Below are 25,175 nucleotides of genomic sequence, written 5' to 3'. Positions count from 1 at the left end.
GCAATGCTTCGAGCGGAGGGGGCAGTAGGCGGCGACAGGAAGCGAGGAAGGCGGGCGCGGCGCGGGAAAGATGAAAGGATAGGGGTGAACCCTTTAGTCGCGGGCGAGGGCGACGGCGGGCGGCGACGAGGGCGAGGGCGACGGCGGGCGGCGTCGACGAGGGCGAGGGCGACGGCGGCGGCAGGCCTTCGGCGCGCGCGGCAGAGAATCGGAGAAGACGAGAGAGATGGAGAAGACAGCGGCAGGGGAGGCGACCCGCACTTGTATTTATAGCCCCCCCCTTTAGTCGCGGTTGGGGACGCGACCCGCGACTAAAGGTACCCTTTAGTCGCGGGTCGCCTCCCCAACCGCGACTAAAGGGTTTTTGGCGGGTTTTTTGCGTTCCCGCGCCCCCCCCCCCCTTTAGTCACGGTTGGGGAGGCGACCCGCGACTAAAGGGTAACCTTTAGTCGCGGGTCGCCAGACCAACCGCGACTAAAGGCCCCCCCAAATCTTCTTTTATTTTCAGAACCTTTTATCTTTTTCTTTTCAGAAAAATCATCATTGCTTTTATAGAAACTTCAAACATTTTATTTTCTGTTTTCTAAGCATATTTTCGTAGGAAAAATATGCATAGAGACAATACATTTAATCTCCCTAAAACGGGACAGAAAAAAGAGAATCCATTTAAAGGGAACATTGGCCACAGCCTCTCTCCCCCCCGGCCTGGGCCGGCCTTCGGCCTCGACCCATCTTGCTCACGCCAGCCTGGTGCGGTGGCTGTGATGCCCCGCTGAGAGGCCTCTCGCCCGAGCCGTGAGCGCGCCGCCCCTTTCTTCTCCTATCCGCCCGCTGAGAGTTCGTTTTTGCGTTCCCCGCGCGCAACGACCTTTAGTCGCGGTTGGTCTGGCCTTTAGTCCCGGTTGCACCAACCAGCCGGGACTAAAGGTTAGATGACCAGCTCTGGATTCCTCTTCTTCCCGCCATTTCTTCCCTGTCTTCCCGCCTCTTTCTTCCCGCCACTTTCTTCCCGCCTCCTGTCTTCCCGCTCCCATTTTTCCCGCCATTTCTCACTACATATATGTAGCCCGGCTTGGCCAGCATTATCACATCTCTACAATCTCTCATCACTCTCTCATGGCTTCCACCGCACCCACTCTAACCTACCAGCAGGTGGAGGAGCTTTGCGCCTCGAACTACCCTTGTCCACCGGGCTACCGCGTCCCCACCGGCTGGAGCCTAAGCGCCGGCGGCGTGCCGGTCCCTCCCGTCCCTCAGGGTACTGCGCGCCGGGCGGCCATCACGAACCACTACTACCTCGACCTCACGCCGGAGCAGCGGATGAATCCCCGCTGGCATCCCGATAACCAGCATACTTGGGACGCCTTCTTCATCAATCGGCGTGAGAGGGCGCTCGCCAGGTATGAGGAGGACGGTCTGCCTCCTGGGAACTTCCACGAGGCCGGCCGTCGGCTATGGTGGTACGGCCGGACTCTGCAGAGCGTCATGGACTACATCACGGACGGCGATATCCCCCGCCTGCGCTACCCTCAGTTCGAGCCACGAGCGCCGCCCGACGACAGCGACGACAGCAGCGACGACGACGGCGGCAACTTAGAAGGCGACGACTACCAGTACAACGACGACGGCGGCTATGAAGACTACGAGTATGCATATTATACGCCTAGGCAGGAGTATGACTAAATCACTCCAAATTTCATGTATCATCAGTGGTATCTCGAATCATTCGAAAATGGACACCAAACACATCACGGGTAATATAATTCACATGATCCATTCAACAAAGTTTGGTACAATAAATTATTACACATCATTTCTTCCCTTGTGTCCCTGCTTGCTTACGATTGTGCCGTATCCATGGAGCATCCTCATCATTTAACTTAATGCTTGGGTCGGTGTTCACTTTGAAGGGCGGAATTTCAGCAAACATATTATAATCTTCTGACATGTCTGTCTTGTCCTCCACTCCCACGATGTTTCTTTTCCCTGAAAGAACAATGTGGCGCTTTGGATCATCGCATGATGTACTGATCGTTTTCTTATCTTTCCGTTTCCTCGGTTTGCTACTCATGTCCTTCACATAGAAAACCTGAGCGACATCTTTCGCTAGGACGAATGGTTCGTCAAGGTAACCAAGATTGTTGAAATCCACCATTGTCATTCCGTATTGCTGGTCCACCTTTACCCCACCTCCTGTTAGCTTGAACCATTTGCACCGGAACAAAGGGACCTTAAAGGAGGGTCCATAGTCAAGTTCCCATATCTCCTCTATGTAACCATAATATGTGACCTCTTGCCCATTCTCGGTTGCTGCATCAAAGCGGACACCACTGTTTTGGTTGGTGCTCTTTTTATCTTGGGCGATCGTGTAAAATGTATTCCCATTTATCTCGTACCCTTGGAAAGTCGTTATAGTCGAAGATGGTGTCTTGGCCAACATGTACAGCTGATCTACAACATCATTGTCATTCATTAAATGTTTTCTCAACCAACTGCCGAAAGTCTCCATGTGGGCCTTCCTAATCCAGGATTCAGGCTTCCCCGGGTTGTCCGAGCGTAAAATATTCTTGTGTTTCTCAAAGTACGGAGCCACCAAGCTGGAATTGGTCAGTACAGTGTGGTGTGCTTCAGTCAGAGAATGGCCGTCCATACATATCGTTGATTTCCTTCCGATCGTGCCTTTTCCACTTAGTCTCCCCTCGTGCCGCGATCGAGGAAGACCAATCGGCTTAAGGTCAGGAACAAAGTCAACACAAAACTCAATTACCTCCTCATTTCCATAGCCCTTGGCGATGCTTCCTTCTGGCCTAGCACGGTTACGAACATATTTCTTTAATACTCCCATGAACCTCTCGAAGGGGAACATATTGTGTAGAAATACAGGACCGAGAACGAAAATCTCTTCGACTAGGTGAACCAGGAGGTGCGTCATAATATTGAAGAAGGATGGCGGGAACACCAGCTCGAAACTGACAAGACATTGGATCACATCGTTCTGTAACCGTGGTAGAACTTCTGGATTGATTACCTTCTGAGAGATTGCATTGAGGAATGCACATAGCTTCACAATGGCTACTCGAACATTTTCCGGCAGGAGCCCCCTCAAAGCAATCGCAAGCAATTGCGTCATAATCACGTGGCAGTCGTGAGACTTCAGGTTTTGGAACTTTTTCTCCCTTCGGAACTGATTGTCCGCCAGGACCCTTTCCAAAGATGACTTTCAAATCCTTGACCATATCAAATACCTCAGCACCAGTGCGTTCCGCAGGCTTCGGCCGGTGATCTGCCTTGCCGTTGTAATGCTTGCCTTTCTTTCTTACTGGATGAATTTTCGAAAGAAATCGACGATGCCCAAGGTACACGTTCTTCTTACAATTTGGCAAATGTACACTTTCAGTCTCATGTAAGCAGTGCGTGCATGCATTGTATCCCTTATTTGACAGTCCCGAAAGGTTACTAAGAGCAGGCCAATCGTTGATGGTTACGAAAAGCAACGCTCGTAGGTCAAATTCCTCTTGTTTGTGCTCATCCCACACACGGACACCACCCCACAGCTGTAAAAGTTCATCAACTAATGGCCTTAGGTACACATCGATGTCGTTGCCGGGTTGCTTCGGACCTTGGATGAGCACTGGCATCATAATGAACTTCCGCTTCATGCACAACCAAGGAGGAAGGTTGTAGATGCATAGAGTCACGGGCCAGGTGCTATGGCTGGAGCTCTGCTCGCCAAAAGGATTCATGCCATCCGTACTTAGAGCAAATCTTATGTTCCTTGCGTCAGCTGCAAAATCTTTGAACCATCTGTCGATCTTTCTCCATTGCGTTCCATCTGCGGTGTGTCTCAACTCCCCGTCCGACTTACGGTCCTCTTTGTGCCATCGCAACAACTTGGCATGCTCTTTGTTCCTGAACAGACGTTTCAACCGTGGTATTATAGGAGCATACCACATCACCTTGGCGGGAACCCTCTTCCTGGGTTTCTGGCCCTCAACATCGTCACCAGGGTCATCGCCTCTGATCTTATAACGCAATGCAGTGCATACCGGGCATTCATTCAAATTCTCGTATTCACCGCGGTAGAGGATGCAGTCGTTGATGCATGCATGTATCTTTAGAACCTCTAAACCTAGAGGGCAGACAACCTTCTTTGCTTCGTACGTACTGGTGGGCAACTCGTTATCCTTTGGAAACATATTCTTCAACATTTTCAGCAAGTTTTCAAATGCCGAGTCAGCTACACCTGCCTCTGCCTTCCATTTCAGCAAATCCAGTGTGCAGCCCAGCTTTTTCAGACCATCATCGCATCCGGGGTACAGCGCCTTTCTGTGATCCTCTAACATGCGATCCAAATTCTCCCTCTCCTTTTCAGTTTCGCAGCGTCTCCGTGCATCAGCAATGGTCCGACCAAGATCATCAACGGGATCATCACGTGCCTCTTCTTCACCTTCCCCTTCACCTTCAGCATCCTCCATGAAAGTATCACCGAAATGAGCAAGATAGCTTTCATCGATGAAATCATCCCCTTCTTCATCTTCTTCCATTATAACCCCTCTTTCTCCATGCTTGGTCCAACAATTATAGCTTGGCATGAAACCGTGCCGAAGCAGATGCATGTGAACATCTCTTGAGGAAGAGTAACCCTTCTGATTCTTACAGTTAACACATGGACAGATAACAAAACCCCCCCGCTTGTTCGCATTAGCCACTACGAGGAAATCTTTCAAACCCGTAGTGAACTCGCCGGAGAGTCGGTTAACGTACATCCATTGCCGATTCATCTGCATTATTATAATATAAAATATATAATTAACCATCATGCATTTGTTAAACTAACTAGCTACAAACAATATAAATTAAACAATGAACTACACACATGCATATTTTATCAATGACACATCAAAGGTTCATCAAGTTGCTAACCGCGATCGAGGAGTGTGGCTCCAACACTTCATGTCATGTTTGTTTCATGCTCTTGGGGCATTTCATCAAACACCTTATGTGCATAAGAGGAACCAAAAGCAAACCTACACCCACTTGTGAAGAGAATGGCTCCAAATGGCTAAGTGTTGGCTGCTGGATGGGTATATATAGGGGAGGGGCTTTAGTTGCGGTTGGCATGGCAAACCGTGACTAAAGGTGCCCGAAGGCCTTTAGTCGCGGTTGTCCTGGCCAACCGCGACTAAAGCCCCTCACGTGCACCAGCTGGCCACCGAGCGCCCTGGGCCCAGGCCTTTGGTCGCGGTTCACCTCCAGAACCGCGACTAAAGGTCCCATTAGTCGCGGTTCCTACAGCTTCGCGACTTATGGGGCTGGACGGAAGCCTGTTTTTCCACCAGTACTTATGCATTGGAAATGGAAAAACTGCCCATTTGCTTGGCAGGAGATGTACAAAGGCGCCAAAGGCGGTTGCAGTGTGGTACTTAAGACAATGGCCACACAAGACCTCTGAATTTTGCACTTCTTCTTTGGTATGCTAGGAACTCATAATGACATCAACGTACTGCAGTGCTCGAATATCTTTGCCAAGTTTATTGAATATCACGCTCATCCGGTTAATTACGAGGTCAATGGGTGCCACTACAACAAGGGATAGTACCTAGCAGATGGAATCTATCCGAGATGGTCCAAATTTGTGAAGACTATCTCAAACGTTGTGCCAGGAGGCAAGAACTCCTACTTTGTCAAGCATAGGAAGTCATGACTTGCTGTGTCATCTTGCACAACATGATCATTGAGATCGAGCACGAAGAGCCACTGTTTGACACTAAACCATATTACAAGAAGGGTCCTCTTGCCCAAGTTGATCACCAGCTACCGGCAACCTGAACTGCCTTCCTAAACATGCGTCAGGAGATCCGAGACCCACAGGTGCATCAACAACCGTAGCACGATTTGGTGGAGCACCTATGGAGGCTCAAGGTCAACGCCTAGCTTGATATGTGTGATGAATTATGAGTTTTATTTGGTGAACTATTTTGACTTGTTGAATTCTCTTGATTTGTATTGATTTTCTGTGATGAACTATGTGATAAAAAATAAGCATATGTTGAATTTGTGCCGAAGCATGCCAAATATGGGTCAAAATTGGTACAATTTTTCTCTGAAAGTGGGCCGAAATCGGCGGGTGGGGGCGACCTTGAAGGGGCGACGGGGAACCCGAGCTCCCACGCCGATTTTATCGCCGGCACGGGCCCAGGGGGCGCTATTTCTCCCCCCTGGGGGGCCGAACGGCTGGAGATGCTCTTACTCCTCATTTCAACATGCAAACTTCACATTGGATTCCAAGTGCTCACCATGATCTCAAAGATGCAAATTGTGTAATGACCACCCTGTGGGCAGCTGTATAATTAAGCCTTGTGTCGGCCAACTAGCTAATTTAAATGGGGTTGCGTCCTGTCATATGCAATTATGCATCTCAACTACGAGTGTTGGGTCCACCTTATCTTCCTACTTGCAATGATCGACCACTTTGTCAAACTACGCGGCATTGACGACTAACATCGCTGTTGATGCCGAGTTAATCGTTTCGGCATTGCTCTCCTTTTACTCCATGATGGCTCTAAGTTTAAGAACCTGCTGGTTAAGTATACCCCTTTAGTTATCACATATGTGTTCAAAAATTGTACTGTAGCTTGCAATATAATTGTTCATCACAAACTATTCATTATTATATACTGAATGGATCTGTTGGTAGAGTTCAACAAGGTAGAAAGAGCAGTTAAACTGGCCATAAAAATTCTTAATGCTTATGCTAGCTCCAAAATGTTAACATGTCTGATACAAGATTTATTTCTTTTTTCCCCGCCAGGAGAAGAAGCAATAACATGGATCATGCATCCAGTTCAAAAAAAAACATGGATCGTGCATCTGTGACACCATGGTCTCTGCAATTGCATTTCTTAAAGAAATTATAAATGGTTTCCTCGAGGACCAGAGACTTGGTAGCGGAGCATATGAATAGAGCCACTTGCATATACCATGATTCAGCTGCCACCTGCTCTCCCAACTTGGCTGCCGGGTAAGTAGACTGTTTTGGATGCAACTGCGTAATTTAATCTGTTTGCATGATGTGATGTGATGTGATGTGATGTGATGTGATCGTGTTCCATCTTTAACAGAAGGCCGAGCTAGCTGCTCATTCTCCTTCCACTTCAAGCACGCACGTTTACAAGCGCCTTCGTCTCTCGTTGCAGGCCTGTTTTGCAAGGTTTGTGCCTTCGACATTGCTTTCCTTCTACTGCTATTTGATCTTCACAGATTTGCGTTTTATTGCCAAATCTGAACTTATTATGGATGGAAGTAGCCCTATTTCTGCTGTATAGCACAATAATAGCAGGGGCAATTTTGATCATCACAATCTTTTCATCTTTATAACATATTGTTGGTGTTGTTTATGGATCGGATTTTGCAAGCTCCCTTGTGTACTGGTATAGCCCATAAAGATCAATCAGGGAGAGGAGGATTTAAAATGGCCACAAATTTCTAATGCTTATTGTATCTGTAAATATGAACATGAACTATCTCTCATGAAGCACTTTATTTTCCCTTTTTTTTACCCAGGAAAAACGGTAACATGGACCATGCAACTGTGGTGCCGAGTTTGGCATACCATTTGTTGGATCAGATGACAAATGGTTTCTCCGAGGACCGGGAACTTGGCAGAGGCACATACGGAAAAGTCTATCTGGTACGATTAATATGGTTTCCAAACTCAATTTCATACAGTTACCGCAGGCGGTAGCAGCATGCATGTGAATTAAGACACACTGCACATTATATGGTTATAAATCATTATTGCTCTCATTTGTGTCTACTATTGAGGAAAAGAGAGTAGTTTGTTACTCGCTAGAAGAGCAATTGCATCCATCACGTAGAAAATTAACCATGCTTATTTATTCAGGCGCATGCCAACACAGATTAGACATTGTGCAAGTTGCGGGCTGCACTATTTTGTTCTCTTTTGATCTTAGTAACTAGTATTCACATGTGTGCCTGATCTTGCACTGTTGTGTGCTCATCTGTCGTGCAACAAACAACATATAGCAGTACATGGTTTGCATCACCACATGTTCAAACATGAGTACCAGTTTGTGCTTTACACTTGTATATATATCGCTACATTAGTCGAAAATTAGACCAAGCATGTAAGACATTGAATAGGGACTGCATACAAGTGGGGAGAAGATTGCTGTGAAGATGCTTCATCCCATGCTAGGACTTGATGATGAGCTATTTGAGAAGGAGTATCACAACCTTGAAAGTCTCCAACACCAGAATGTCGTGCGTTTAGTTGGCTATTGCCATGAAACTCGACGAGAATATGTGCCATACAATGGGAAAAAGGTTCTTGGTGAAGTGACACATAGGGCGCTTTGCTTCGAATATATGCAAAATGGAAGCCTTAATGATTATCTCTCTGGTATGATGCATAATGCTCTACTTGTATTAGTAGGTACTACCATATTTTAATATAAACTTTCTATGGACGCTCTTCGTTGTTATAGACGAATCTAGTGGACATGATTGGCACACACGCTATGCAATAATAAAAGGAATTTGCAAGGGTTTGAAATACCTTCACGAGGAATTGGAACCTCCGATGTTTCATTTGGACTTAAAACCAGCCAATGTATTGCTGGATGAGAACTGGTTGCCTAAGATTGGCGATTTTGGATTGTCGAGGCTAATCGACGAACGAACGCGTATCACTGCAAGTTCTGTAGGAACAATGTAAGCTAAGTTGTTCTCCATGTCAATTGAAATCTTCTATAATCAAGTAATTATGTTTGCATTCGACACATGGTATGAGTAATATGTATGATGTTTCATGCAGTGGGTACTTACCGCCGGAATATATAAATCATCATGTAATTTCTAATAAGTTGGACATATTCAGCTTGGGTGTTATAATCATAAAGATAATGGCAGGACCCACAGGCTACTCAAAAAGTGCTGAAATATCTTCCCAACAATTCACTGAGCTTGTAAGAAGGAGTTGCATTTATCGTCATTGGTTGTATATGTTTCACAAATGATACTTAATTATGCTAAATTGCTAATATACTGCATTTATGTTTAAAATCACAAGGTACATAGAAACTGGAGGAATAGGCTACAGGCAGCATCAGTGAATGCACTCGAGTCCTATTGCATACAAGTAAAGAGGTGCATTGAAATGGCTTTAAGTTGTGTGGAGGTTGACCGACATAAAAGGCCGACTATAGGAAACATCCTTAATGAGCTAAACGAGACAGAAACTGCAAGCCAATTTGCTGATGCATTACTAAAGGACCCTGAGTCAACAACGAACCAGGTGTGATCATTAAACGGCACAACTGTGTTTTACTATGATTATTTCCTGCCTAGAAATATTTGACTAATGTCCATACAATTTATATGTTTAATCCTGACATACGATATTCTGAAAAAATAAATAGAGAGAAGAACACTTGCAACATTGGGAATACATGTGCTTGGAAGATTGGTTCTGTAAAATTATTTAAGCCACGGAAAATATGATTAAAAGGATAAAATGAAAGTTATTTACTCTAAATCCCTAATATACATGTTTTTGTTGGTGTGTCATTGGATGCTCGATAATGTATTACCCTTGTTTAACCTAATCATTATATGTTTTGTAGTACTATTAATTTGATAAAGTAATGCCTTTGGGTATATATATTTAGCTTCTAAAATTTGAGGGAAACCCAACCTACAATTCCTTAGTGGGTTAGATTGTGAAACAATAATTCTTGAGGAAAATGACTTGCATTGTCAAACAGAGGGGGTATTCCAATCCAGCGGTAGCTTTAATCACACGAATGAAGGTGCCTTTGAACATTCGTATAACAATTAGCTTTGTTTTTATTCCGACCTATTTTTTCTCGCAGAAAAATATTATTTAAAAGTTTCTTGACATGTTATTTCTAGAAAATCACGTTCATAAAAAAGAAAATTTGTCAGCATACCAAGTAGCCTATCCTGGTGGGAAGCTATGGCTCTTGGGTCTCGCAAATGAACTATGTGATCCACAAGACACACGTTTACATAAAAAGTGGGTGGTTGTCAAATATGTGTCTCCAAATGTGCAGGAAAGCCAGCAAACTCATATAACAGAAGTAGAAGAAAAACGTGAGAGAGAACAAGTGCGCGAAACAGAGAATTGCTTTGGTGAAGTAGTCGACAACTACAGGTTGGATAAAATGGCAAGGTACATGGGCAAACACAAGGCACGGGAAGATCGAGCACGCGAGGCATGGAACCTGGTGGATGAGCATGACAAGGACAACAAAGCTTCCAAGTATGTCAAGGGTCTGAAGTCCCTGTATGGAAATGGACAGTCAACGTTGTGCCGTTTGTATAATGAGACCGGAGATACCATCCACCAAGTCGCAAACCACGACTGGGCTGGCCACATAGGCAGTGCACCCTACCCAGCTACTATTGGCAACGGACAGTGGGCAGCATTCCATCACGTCCACCGGGCAGGTGAGTCCTCAGGCTCCGTAGCCGCTGTCGTCTACCGAGGGGAAAATAAACATGGCCAAGACAAGGATTACATAGTTGCCTGGAGTACACCATGTAGTTTCTGGCACCGCAATAAGGTACATATATAGTACTCCAGCCGTTTTTCTGTTTCTAAGCAACCTGGAAATTTGTCTTTCTAGATCGATTGGTTGCCCATCGTCCATCCTCAATATTTCAAAAATGGTATGTGACTTTAGTGTTTGGAATGTGCAACCGTACAGTTTCACAATTGTAATTAAACCTGAAGTAACATATGTTATCTTAGATATCCCAAAGCCCCCGTTACTTCAAAGATCCTAAGGCTTGCTTTCTAGACTTGAGATTTAATGAAATTACTATCAACAGAGATTTGACACCCCCACAGTTTTTCTAATTCTTAGTTGCTTGGAATTTTGCAAGTGTCCGTCACCTAAATTTTGCAGTATCTGAATGATTGCAAATTTACTCAAATGCCAAGGGAACTTTTTAGTTTGTACTTCCCCCGTAAACTAATATAAAAACATTTAGAACACTACTTTAATTAGTAATCGAAATGCTTTTATATTAGTTTACGGAGGGAGTAGGTTACATATGCAGTGACTTGGAGATGAGGATGGATGGATGTTGATCTGAAGGCTTAAAATATAACTGGGATTTACGAAAATTTCAGGCAAGTCATGAATTTATAACCCCTTTTATTGTTAACACGTGCAGGCTTTCTGTGGGATCAGTGATGTCGACTGGTTTCAAAACAACTTGGAGAAGATTTTGTATATCATTTCCGACGCCGATTATTCTTCTAGCGACAAATCGGGCGGGTGTGAGATTGAAGCGAAAATTGGCAGAGGACATAGCCCCAAGTTTAATGCAAGAATCAGCTATCGCTGATCAGCCATCTCCAGCACTGTGGTAGGCTTACCAAGTTCACTTGTTGTGATGACCCGATTGCATCGCTAATCGTTGCCTGTAACCATTGCAACAACTGCACTGCCCAAGAAATGTGTTGATGTGCAGTATATTTTCTAATCTTTCTAATTTTCAAACGCATTGCATCCATTTTGATCTTGTGATCATCGACGACATCGACAACATACAACTCTAGTCCCATCTTTTCTTCTTCAATTCTTTTCAATTTTTCTTTCAAATACTCGTTTTCCTTTTCAATTAAATTTAATTTCTCGATAAGAGGGTCTGTTGTAATTTTCGGTTCACATACCTCCTAAATAAAAATATCTATGTAAACTTGATGGGCATGATTGTCATAAACACGAAATGCAACAGATAGTTATAAAAAAAATATACCACATTCGAATCATATATCGAACAAGGGCCAATGTGCACAGATATCAAAACCATGACACTACCTATAACAAACAATCATACAATTAAGAAAATTATACAAGGAACTATATCTAAATCATACAAATAAGGATTTGCGTAGCCCTATCCACCCTATCTAGGTGATTATACCGTAGTTCAAGATGATGATCTGCTTGGTAGATCTGGTTTCACATTCTTGCAGTGACGGACCTAGCCCATTGGGTCAGGTTGGGTCATACTGTACATATACATTTTCTTAGCCTTTCTTGGTATAAAAGCTATTTTAAAACCTCGGGATTGGCCATGGTCCACCCTGGCCATCCTCTACCTCCGCCACTGCATGCTTGTGTTGTAGGGGTCTTCTCGGAAGGTTAGGGATGATAACACAGAGCTCTGGAAATCTTCGTGTTTTACTAATTGTTTTACGTTGCTCTTTGTTATTCTAGTTATTTGTGTGTGTTCGGGTGTGCTTGTACGGATGAAACTGTGCAGTATTGTTTAGTGTTTTGAATACAATCAGACTTCACAAGAAAATTTAAACCTTTCATGCGATTGGAAGGTGGACGGACGTGGTGGGGTTGGGGTGGGTGTTGTGTAACGAAAGGAAAGGTGCGTGGATCCCATGCCCACAAGTCAGCAGTTTTAGTACTTTCTTCGGTCCTTTTTACTCTGCATATTAGAATTGCATCAAGTCAAACTTTAAAAAGTTTGACCAAATATATATTAAAAAATATCAACATCTACAGTACCAAATACACATTTTATGAAACTACATTTCGTAATGAATCTAACAATATTAATTTGACACTGTGAATGTTGATATATGTTTCTATAAATTTGGTCAAAGTAGAGATATTTTGACTTCGGACAAAGCTAATATGCAGACTATAAAGGACCGGAGGGAGTACATCTTTACCTAATAATAAAGAGGCTATCACTTCCCTCGGAAAACCCACCGAGGTGATTTTACAAAAAAGCCCTTGATGTTTATGATATTAAACTCATAGTATATATTAAATGTTTTTAAAATACTCATATCTTTTAAACCGTAACTCCAAATTTAACATATTATATATGGAATTTGATTAGAAAAATATGTAGAATTTAAATATGATATTATTTTATCTGTTAAACGTTCAATAAAAATACTATCTAGGATGCAATCTTAATAAATAAGTCATTATTCGTCTTTCTTTCATACCGGTACTCATCCGGGTTGGGGATGAACACATCAACAAAATCAGGATTGAAGATGAAACTGAAGGTCACTTGACTGATTCTTTGTACGTATTAAATCTACATGCAAGCCGTGTTAAAATAGAAGACATGTGAAATTTTGAACTGCATTTTTGTAGGATAAGACCATCTTTGTTTGTGTCGTAACTGCAAATTCTCAGATTATAGACCATTTTTTATAAATTAAGAGCGTGTGGTATTTCTTTCTCCCGTTGCAACGCATGGGTCCTTTTGCTAGTCTAAAATTAAGGTCGTGAGTCGGGAGTCGAACTGGGCCATTCTGACCAAGGTTGTCCACAGGGCGGTGGTCAAGGTGAACGAGGAAGGCACGGAGCCAGCCGCGAGAATAGCAGTCTTACGTGGTGGCAGCCTGCCGCCGAAAATTGTGGAGTTCATCGCCGATCATCCGTTCACGTTGCTCATCATGGAGGAACGGTCCGGGGTCATCGTCTTCGCTGGGCACGTCCTTGATCCGACCAAGTGATTGGCATCAATAAACTAAAAGTACGCAGAATAAGATTTACCCAGTTAATCTGCCATTTCACGCATCCACCACTCACTACGGTAGAAAAAGTCATCTAGCAACGGGCCAATACAACCACCATCGCCGGGACGAAAAATCCTACCAAAGGGGTATTTATAACTGAACTTGTTCCCTCTGCATGCCATTGCTGATGCACCCAGAATAATCCCTCTATGCTTGGACAACATGTGTTCGTTAAGAACGATGATCACCCACACCTTGAAACTAAGCTCCATAGTGAGTTTGTCCTCGACTTCGATTGCATTGCCCTTTTCATGTTGTTCTTGTGAATTCTTGATTGGTTGAGGAATTCCAGAACCAATCAGAAAAAAATGATAGACGGCATAGTGAAAGGGGAAGGGCGCGGGCATCAATTTCACTCTTCTATTAGCATTCTTTCCCACCAAGGACGAGATACGCATTGACATGAATATAGGTTAACGATCCACTCCACTCGACCAATCCGTTGATCAAATCATCCCGCGTGCGAGCCTAATCTCACCCATTATTAGTTTGCAACGATGAAATTCGCCCTCCTTCCTCGTTGCTCCTCCCACTTCATCTTCCTTCTGGGCGTACCTTTTCCTAGACCGCTCCCATGGGATGCACCCAACACACGATGTTTGCTCATCTTCATCTGTCGTCGCTTTCTATGGATGTAGGTTAGTGTCCCATGTCATGGGTCCAGGTCATGCTCATTCGCCATCGCTTCTTTTCCCATATTCCAAATGCGGGTCATGAAGCTTGCCATCATGGTTGAGATCATGATCTATCATGCTTATGTTGGATCCAGAAATGAAAGTTCTTTGCACGATTGAGCTTGGGGAAGAAGTTGGTTAGGATTGGATGGGTCCAGGCTGAGTAGATTCACTAATAGTGGGGCTCCATCGAGCTAGATCGTTGCTATTTTTATTTTTATTTTTGCCGGAAAAACGTTGTAAGCTCATGCATGTTTTGGTGCAACACATGGGTGACAGGGTGCAGTCGTCATTCTAGTCTTAGACCTTTGTTGCATATATTCTCTTCATGGTGCATGGTCATTTTTACTATTTACACTACAAGTGTTGGCTTTGGTGATGCATTTACGCGATGGTTTTTCTTAACGATTAGCTGCAACATAAAATGTTTGCTACATTTTTTCTACATGTTTCCAACATAAAACGGGAACAAGAAGCGTGAAAAATATATACACCGAAGTTTTGCTTTGCAATGACTTGACGGACCTGATCTCACTGTCAAAAAGATCAGACGGCTGGGAGACACCGATTGGATGCTCCTGTGGCCCCGTTGACATACGATGGCCATGAATATATGGTCCAACTATATCATATTTAGATGTGAGATAATAACTCACGTCTAAGTTGATTTCATAATTTTTTTTGTGGTCCCCTTCATCTGTTTATCTTTGTTTTTCTAACAGTATATACGCAAGAAAGGTACCGCGATTTTGCTTACCGGCTAGCAAGCACGCATACGTCTTTGAATACCCGCTATAGCTAGCTATCCAATATTTTCTCGATGCATTGATCGATGGGATCTGGAGTGTGCATGGAAAGAAACAAAGGGCAAAACACAAAAAAAAAGAAGCGGTAGCACGTTTTTCTGCGGAGCGTTTCGGAAAAGGAGCCGGTTCATCTGCCGTAATCATACAGCCAGGTACATAGATGATGATTTTTTTTCTTATTGTACGATGAACATTTTAAATAATACATAATGAACCTTTTGTATTATATGATAAAAACTTTGAACAAATATGAATATATATTTTTGCAAAAAAAAAAATATGAATATATGCATCGGGTAATTTTCCAAAATATGCATTGAACATTTTTGTAACATATTGAATAAATATTTAACATTTGTGTTATATACACTGAACAGATTTCTAACATATGACGAACATTTTTATACACGAGCAAATTATTTGTAAATATACCGTAAACATTTCCTTAATATATGCTGGATACTTTTGTAACACGCAATGAATCTTTTATAAATACAGGAAAAAGTAAATAATAAATAAATAAATTTAAATATATGTGGCAAACGGATAGCGGCAGCCCTATCCCGTCCACGTTATTGGAAAGAAATCCGAGCACGTCGACCGATGTCATGTAGGCCTTATACAGCGGAGGCCCAAGCATTTGCGCACGCGAAGTCCAAGGTAGGCTCTCATGGCCGTCGGCGGCTGAGGTCTCCGGCACAGGTGACGCAAGCGCTCGATTCTGCTCAGGTTATCCAGAACAAAATCAAACAAGGTTCATCAAATATCAAGTTTTGTTTTTTCTTACCCTATCTTGTATTCTCCTAAGTCCTCCTATTTCTCGTTTCAAAAAGAAAATCTTTGGTGCCCTGTTGCAGTTAAGAATCAAGAAAAACACCACAGATTCGTACTTTATTGTCAACTACAAAACCATGTTTTGTGCCGGTTGGCAATTTTGTGACTTATTACACTCCTAGGGATAAACTAAGATGCTTGACTAATCACTTAATTCAACCAATCAACATTCCCTCTAAAAGATTTTTATTAGGTAACAACGGTTCACGATACAGTTCAGCCATACTACAGCAAAATAAAAAGAAACAAAGCATACATCAAAGTTTTAATTTTCACCGCATGAACCTGGAGTCTAAACATGAATTTGTTGTAGATTACTCCATCTAAATAGTTGGTTTGACGTGACAATTCATCAATTTTTTACATATGTGCCATACTTATGTTGGTATTGTTAAGAAACATGACCTATCGTAAGTTTTCGTCATAGGTTACCACTACATAGCATCCTTACCTTTGCCTGCGATGGATGCATCCTTGTGATTCATCACTGCCCACAAGCGGCCACCCCGAGCAACCCCAAGTCGTCAAGAGAAGGCCGCACCGTACCGACTGATTATCACGGGGGAGCGATTCAAGAGAAGGTATGTCTCACCCGTCAAAAAATGGTATATCTCTAAAAAATTTCTATCTACTAGCAAAAGTGCCCATGCGTTGCAACGGAAGAAAAACTATCAGGTTATGCAGGTGTGATAGATATAAAAAGGTATGAATCCAATGCAATAATGGCATAAGGATTTTTAAAATGTTATTTCACAAAGTATATTTGAGTGATGTAATGATGAGATAAGGCACTTTTAAAATGTAATTTCAAAAACTAAAAATATGATGCTCATCACAGCTTGATTTGTTAAGGCGTCACAAAAAAATATTTTTTAGCTAAGCAAACTACAAAACACGGAAACCTTTTTTTATCCAACGTGAGGGACTAAATAAAATCATAAAATGATCTCTAGAGGTTTCCTAATAAAACCTTTATGTAAGCCATAGTTAGTTTTGTTCATTATTAACATATGTGTATTATTTTTTACAAACATTTTCTAAAAGTTGATAGACATGTTTTCTAAATTCCTGAATATGCTTTGAATATCGAATCATTTTAAAAAATCATGAACATTTTTTATTTCATGACAATTTATATGAAATCGTGATTTGTTTTATAATATGTGAGCAATTTTTGAACTCATGAACGTTTTATGACTTGTTTTAATATTTTGTAAATACACAAACAGTTTATCATTTTTCTAATTTCAAACTGACAACTTTTAAATTTTTTGTTCTTTTGAAATCTGGAATTAATTTAGAGAAGAAAAAACTAAAACAGGAATAAAAAGTAAAGAAAAAATACTAAACAGGATGCCCTGAGCTGCACATGGGCCGGTCCATGAAAAAAATGAGAAAAAGGTAGAGAAAAAGTGGTGCACCAGGGATCGAATCCTGGTCTCTAGACTGGAGGGTCGCACCTCTGACCATAGCGCTAGTCCTCTGGTACAGGTCTATCTATATATCAGTACATTATAAACACAACACAGGGCGGCGTTTTCTGAAATTCGAAAAGTGAATCATTTTTATACTTACGGATGGCATTGATGGGTAATTTTTATCAAATTTAGGGGTAATTTTAATGACGGGCGACAGAAGCAATAGGTGCTTTATTATTAGGGAGAGACTCGGTATCATATATACATATATTATAAGGGCCCCGAGTTCTATTTTCGTCCTGGCCCCAAAATTCTCAGGACCAGCCTGTTGGGGAACGTCGCATGGGAAATAAAAAATTTCCTACGCACACGAAGACCTATCATGGTGATGTTCATCTACGAGAGGGGATTTCCGATCTACGTATCCTTGTAGATCGCACAGCAGAAGCGTTAGTGAACGCGGTTGATGTAGTGGAACGTCCTCACGTCCCTCGATCCGCCCCGCGAACCGTCCCACGAACCTTCCCGCGATCCGTCCCACGATCTAGTGCCGAACGGACGGCACCTCCGCGTTCAGCACACGTACAGCTCAACGATGATCTCGACCTTCTTGATCCAGCAAGAGAGACGGAGAGGTAGATGAGTTCTCCGGCAACGTGACGGCGCTCCGGAGGTTGGTGGTGATCTGATCTCGGCAGGGCTCCGCCCGAGCTCCGCAGAAACGCGATCTAGAGGTAAAACCGTGGAGGTATGTGGTCGGGCTGCCCTTGAAAAGTTGTCTCAAATCAACCCTAATTGCTCCATATATATAGGAGGAGGGAGGGGAGGCTTGCCTTGAGGCTCAAGGAGCCCCAAGGGCTGCGCACCAAGGGGAGGAGGCGTCCTCCTCCAATCCTAGTCCAACTAGGATTGGAAAGTGGAGTCCTTCTCTCCTTTCCCACCTCTTTTTTTTTCTTTTCTCTTTGATTTTCTCTCCTTGGTGCATAGGGCCCTCTTGGGCTGTCCCACCAGCCCACCAAGGGCTGGTGCGCCACCCCCAAGGCCTATGGGCTTCCCCGGGGTGGGTTGCCCCCCCCCCCCCCCCGGTGAACACCCGGAACCCATTCGTCATTCCCGGTAACTCCGAAAACCTTCCGGTAATCAAATGAGGTCATCCTATATATCAATCTTCGTTTTCGGACCATTACGGAAACGCTCGTCACGTCCGTAATCTCATCCGGGACTCCGAACAACATTCGGTAACCAACCATATAACTCAAATACGCATAAAACAACGTCGAACCTGAAGTGTGCAGACCCTGCGGGTTCGAGAACTATGTAGACATGACCCGAGCGACTCCTCGGTCAATATCCAATAGCGGGACCTGGATGCCCATATTGGATCCCACATATTCTACGAAGATCTTATCGTTTGAACCTCAGTGCCAAGGATTCATATAATCCCGTATGTCATTCCCTTTGTCCTTCGGTGTGTTACTTGCCCAAGATTCGATCGTCAGTATCCGCATACCTATTTCAGTCTCGTTTACCGGCAAGTCTCTTTACTCGTTCCGTAATACAAGATCCCGCAACTTACACTAAGTCACATTGCTTGCAAGGCTTGTGTGTGATGTTGTATTACCGAGTGGGCCCCGAGATACCTCTCCGTCACACGGAGTGACAAATCCCAGTCTCGATCCATACTAACTCAATGAACACCTTCGGAGATACCTGTAGAGCATCTTTATAGTCACCCAGTTACGTTGCGACGTTTGATACACACAAAGCATTCCTCCGGTGTCAGTCAGTTATATGATCTCATGGTCATAGGAACAAATACTAGACACGCAGAAAAAAGTAGCAACAAAATGACACGATCAACATGCTACGTCTATTAGTTTGGGTCTAGTCCAACACGTGATTCTCCTAGTGACGTGATCCAGTTATCAAGCAAAAACACCTTGTATATAATCAGAAGACCCTGACTATCTTTGATCAACTGGCTAGCCAACTAGAGGCTTGCTAGGGACAGTGTTTTGTCTATGTATCCACACATGCATATAAGTCTTCATTCAATACAATTATAGCATGGATAATAAACGTTTATCTTGATACAGGAATTATAATAATAACTATATTTATTATTGCCTCTAGGGCATAATTCCAACAGTTTCCCACTTGCACTAGAGTCAATAATCTAGCCCTCACATCATCATGCGAATTATATTGTAATAAATCTAACACCCATACAGTTCTGCTGTTGATCATGCTTTGCCCGTGGAAGAGGTTTAGTCAGTGGGTCTGCTACATTCAGATCCATGTGCACTTTGCATATATTTACGTCCTCCCCTTCGACGTAGTCGCGGATGAGGTTGAAGCGTCGTTTGATGTGTCTGGTCTTCTTGTGAAACCGTGGTTCCTTTGCTAAGGCAATGGCACCCGTGTTGTCACAGAACAAGGTTATTGGATTCAGTGCGCTTGGCACCACTCCAAGATCCGTCATGAACTGCTTCATCCAGACACCCTCCTTAGCCGCCTCCGAGGCAGCCATGTGCTCCGCTTCACATGTAGAATCAGCTACGATGCTTTGCTTGGAACTGCATCAGCTTACCGCACCCCCATTAAGAATAAATACATATCCGGTCTGTGACTTAGAGTCGTCCGGATCTGTGTCAAAGCTTGCATCGACGTAACCCTTTACGGCGAGCTCTTCGTCACCTCCATACACGAGAAACATCTCCTTAGTCCTTTTTAGGTACTTCAGGATATTCTTGACCGCCGTCGAGTGAGCCAATCCTGGATTACTCTGGAACCTGCCTGCCATACTTATGGCCAGGCTAACGTCCGGTCTAGTGCACAACATTGCATACATGATAGATCCTATGGCTGAAGCATAGGGGACGGTGCTCATATGCTCTCTATCTTTATCAGTTGCTGGGCACTGAGTCTTACTCAATCTCGTACCTTGTAAAACTGGCAAGAACCCTTTCTTAGACTGTTCCATTTTGAACCTCTTCAAAACTTTATCAAGGTATGTGCTTTGTGAAAGTTCTATCAGGCGTTTCGATCTATCCCTGTAGATCTTAATGCCTAGAATGTAAGCAGCTTCTCCTAGGTCCTTCATAGAGAAACTTTTATTCAAGTAATCCTTTATGCTCCCCAAAAACTCTACGTTGTTTCCAATCAGCAATATGTCATCCACATATAATATTAAAAACGCCACAGAGCTCCCACTCACTTTCTTGTAAATACAAGATTCTCCAACCACTTGTATAAACCCAAATGCTTTGATCACCTCATCAAAGCGTTTGTTCCAACTCCGAGATGCTTGCACTAGTCCATAAATGGATCGTTGGAGCTTGCACACCTTGTTAGCATTCTTAGGATCGACAAAACCTTCGGGTTGCATCATATACAACTCTTCCTTAAGGAAACCGTTAAGAAACGCCGTTTTGACATCCATCTGCCAGATTTCATAATCGAAAAATGCAGCTATTGCTAACATGATTCTGACGGACTTAAGCATCACTACGGGTGAGAATGTCTCATCGTAGTCAGCTCCTTGAACTTGTGAAAAACCCTTTGCCACAAGTCGAGCTTTATAAACGATCACATTGCCGTCAGCGTCCGTCTTCTTCTTAAAGATCCATTTGTTCTGAATAGCCTTGAGGCCCTCAGGTAGTACTTCTAAAGTCCACACTTTGTTTTCATACATGGATCCTATCTCGGACTTCATGGCCTCCAGCCATTTGTTGGAATCTGGGCCCAGCATTGCTTCTTCATAATTTGCAGGTTCATTGTTGTCTAACAACATGATTGACAAAACGGGATTACCGTACCACTCTGGAGCAGCACGTGGTCTCGTCGACCTGTGTGGTTCGATAGGAACTTGAACCGGAGTTTCATGATCATCATCATTAACTTCCTCCTCAACCGGTGTCGCAACGACAGGGGTTTCCCCTTGCCCTGCGCCACCATCCAGAGGGATGAGAGGTTCGACAACCTCATCAAGTTCTATCTTCCTCCCACTCAATTCTCTCGAGAGAAACTCCTTCTCGAGAAAAGCTCTGTTTTTAGCAACAAACACTTTGCCCTTGGATTTGAGATAGAAGGTGTACCCAACTGTCTCTTTTGGGTAACCTATGAAGATGCACTTTTCCGTTTTGGGTTCCAGCTTTTCAGGCTGAAGCTTTTTGACATAAGCATCACATCCCCAAACTTTAAGAAACGACAACTTTGGCCTTTTGCCATACCACAGTTCGTATGGTGTCGTCTCAACAGATTTTGATGGTGCCCTATTTAAAGTGAATGCAGCTGTTTCTAATGCATAACCCCAAAATGATAACGGCAAATCAGTAAGAGACATCATAGATCGCATCATCTCTAACAAAGTACGATTACGACGTTCGGACACACCATTACGCTGTGGTGTTCCAGGCGGTGTTAACTGCGAAACAATTCCACATTGTCTTAAGTGAGCACCAAACTCGAAACTCAGATATTCACCCCCACGATCAGACCGTAGGAACTTGATCTTCTTGTTACGATGATTTTCAACTTCACTCTGAAATTGCTTGAACTTTTCAAATGTTTCAGACTTGTGCTTCATTAAGTAGACATAACCATATCTACTCAAATCATCAGTGAAGGTGAGAAAATAATGATATCCGCCACGTGCCTCCACGTTCATCGGACCGCACACATCGGTATGTATGTTTTCCAATAAGTCACTGGCATGCTCCATTGTTCCAGAGAACGGAGTTTTAGTCATCTTGCCCATGAGGCATGGTTCGCACGTGTCAAGTGAATCAAAGTCAAGTGACTCCAAAAGTCCATCGGTATGGAGTTTCTTCATGCGCTTTACACCAATATGACCTAGGTGGCAGTGCCACAAAAACATGGCGCTATCATTGTTAACTCTAACTCTTTTGGTCTCAATGTTATGTATATGTGTATCACTATCAAGATTCAATATGAACAATCCTCTCACATTGGGTGCATGACCATAAAAGATGTTACTCATAGAAATAGAACAACCATTATTCTCTGACTTAAAAGAGTAACCGTCTCGCAATAAACAAGATCCAGATATAATGTTCATGCTCAACGCAGGCACTAAATAACAATTATTCAAGTTCATAACTAATCCCGATGGTAACTGAAGTGAAACTGTGCCGACGGCGATTGCATCAACCTTGGAACCATTTCCTACGCGCATCGTCATTTCATCTTTCGCCAGCCTTCGCCTATTCCGCAGTTCCTGTTTCGAGTTGCAAATATGATCAACAAAACCGGTATTGAATAGCCAGGCACTACTACGAGAGATGGTTAAGTACACATCAATAACATGTATATCAAATATACCTGATTTTTCTTTGGCCGCCTTCTTATTAGCCAGATACTTGGGGCAGTTGAGCTTCCAGTGACCCATACCCTTGCAATAGTAGCACTCTGTTTCAGGCTTAGGTCCAGCTTTGGGTTTCTTCGTCGGATTGGCAACAGGCTTGCCGCTCTTCTTTGAATTACCCTTCTTGCCTTTGCCGTTTCTCTTGAAACTAGTGGTCTTATTCACCATCAACACTTGATGCTCTTTACGGAGTTCAGACTCTGCGACTTTCAGCATCGCAAACAACTCGCCGGGTGACTTGTTCATCCCTTGCATGTTGTAGTTCAACACAAAGCCCTTATAGCTTGGCGGCAGTGATTGAAGAATTCTGTCAGTGATAGCCTCTTGCGGGAGTTCAATCCCCAGCTCAGCTAGATGGTTTGAGTACCCAGACATTTTGAGCACATGTTCACTGACAGACGAATTCTCCTCCATCTTGCAAGCATAGAATTTATCGGAGGTCTCATACCTCTCGATCCGGGCATTCTTCTGAAAGATAAACTTCAACTCCTGGAACATCTCATATGCTCCATGACGCTCAAAACGACGTTGAAGTCCCGGTTCTAAGCCATACAAGAGTGCACATTGAACTACTGAGTAGTCCTCCTTACATGTTAACCAAGCGTTCTTAGCATCCTGGTCAGCCGTAGCGGGTGGTTCATCTCCTAGCGCAGCATTAAGGACATAATCCTTCTTCCGAGCTTGTAGGATCAACTTAAGATTACGAGCCCAGTCTACAAAGTTGCTTCCATCATCTTTCAACTTAGCTTTCTCTAAGAACGCATTAAAATTCAGGATGACTGTCGCGTGAGCCATGATCTACAACACAAATATATTCAAAGTGGACTTAGACTATGATCAAGATAATTAGAGTTTAACTTAATCAAATTACTTGCTAAACTCCCACTCAAAAAGTACATCTCTCTAGTCATTTGAGTTGTTCATGACCCACTTACACTAGCTCAAGTCCGATCATCACGTGAGTTGAGTATAGTTTCAGTGGTAAGCATCCCTATGCTAATCATATCAACTATATGATTCATGATCGACCTTTCGGTCTCATGTGTTCCGAGGCCATGTCTGCACATGCTAGGCTCGTCAAGCTTAACCCGAGTGTTCCGCGTGTGCAACTGTTTTGCACCCGTTGTATGTGAACGTTGAGTCTATCACACCCGATCATCACGTGGTGTCTCGAAACGACGAACTGTAGCAACGGTGCACAGTCGGGGAGAACACAATTTCGTCTTGAAATTTTAGTGAGAGATCACCTCATAATGCTACCGTCGTTCTAAGCAAAATAAGGTGCATAAAAGGATTAACATCACATGCAATTCATAAGAGACATGATATGGCCATCATCTCGTGCTCCTTGATCTCCATCACCAAAGCACCGGCACGATCTTCTTGTCACCGGCGCCACACCATGATCTCCATCAACGTGTTGCCATCGGGGTTGTCGTGCTACTCATGCTATTACTACTAAAGCTACATCATAGCAAAATAGTAAATGTATTTGCAAGCACAAACGTTAGTTTAAAGACAACCCTATGGCTCCGGTCGGTTGCCGTACCATCGACGTGCAAGTCGATATTATCTATTACAACATGATCATCTCATACATCCAATATATCACATCACATTGTTGGCCATATCATATCACAAGCATACCCTGCAAAAACAAGTTAGACGTCCTCTAATTTTGTTGTTGCATGTTTTACGTGGTGACCATGGGTATCTAGTAGGATCGCATCTTACTTACGCAAACACCACAATGGCGATGTATGAATTGCTATTAAACCTTATCCAAGGACCTCCTCGGTCAAATCCGATTCAACTAAAGTTGGAGAAACCGACACTTGCCAGTCATCTTTGAGCAACGGGGTTACTCGTAGCGATGAAACCAGTCTCTCGTAAGTGTACGAGCAATGTCGGTCCAAGCCGCTTCAATCCAACAATACCGCGGAATCAAGAAAAGACTAAGGAGGGTAGCAAAACGCACATCACCGTCCATAAAAACTTTTGTGTTCTACTCGAGAAGACATCTACGCATGAACCTAGCTCTGATACCACTGTTGGGTAACATCGCATGGGAAACCTAGCTCTGATACCCGTATGTCATTCCCTTTGTCCTTCGGTATGTTACTTGCCCGAGATTCGATCGTCAGTATCCGCATTTTTCGAATTAGCAGGGTTTCGAACGAGAACTCATCTCTTACAAAGGGATTTCATTTTTTTGAACTTATTTGAACTCCATACTTTTTGTGTGTTCAAAATGCACCATTCAAAGGCACATCACAAAATTTCAACAATTTCTGACTTCATTTGGTATTCTTCGTGCATTTACTTTTTTTTTGAGCTAGTTGACCCTGAAATTGAAAAGCACTACAAATGAACTCTGAAAATGTTGAAAGTTGGCATGCTATCATCATTTCACACACATAGCATGTGTTAAAAAGTTGAGAGGGC

The 25,175-nt window shown here is 43.3% G+C and overlaps 1 protein-coding gene across 1 annotated transcript; it reads left to right on the top strand.

The window, feature by feature from the left end:
* The first annotated feature begins 7,016 nt into the window (after positions 1-7,016).
* Positions 7,017-11,565, top strand: LOC123424357 (cysteine-rich receptor-like protein kinase 41). Its single transcript, XM_045107961.1, has 9 exons — positions 7,017-7,021; positions 7,122-7,210; positions 7,564-7,690; positions 8,164-8,422; positions 8,508-8,733; positions 8,837-8,987; positions 9,092-9,316; positions 10,095-10,607; positions 11,224-11,565. The coding sequence occupies exons 3-9, from the start codon at positions 7,577-7,579 to the stop codon at positions 11,395-11,397; spliced, it is 1,662 nt and encodes a 553-aa protein (XP_044963896.1). The 5' UTR covers positions 7,017-7,021; positions 7,122-7,210; positions 7,564-7,576; the 3' UTR covers positions 11,398-11,565.
* The last annotated feature ends 13,610 nt before the right edge of the window (positions 11,566-25,175 follow it).

This window comes from Hordeum vulgare, chromosome 2H, assembly GCF_904849725.1.
Source record: "Hordeum vulgare subsp. vulgare chromosome 2H, MorexV3_pseudomolecules_assembly, whole genome shotgun sequence".
NCBI lineage: Eukaryota > Viridiplantae > Streptophyta > Magnoliopsida > Poales > Poaceae > Hordeum > Hordeum vulgare.
Note: the sequence above shows the minus strand (reverse complement) of the source record. Positions and strands in the feature narration are given on the sequence as shown.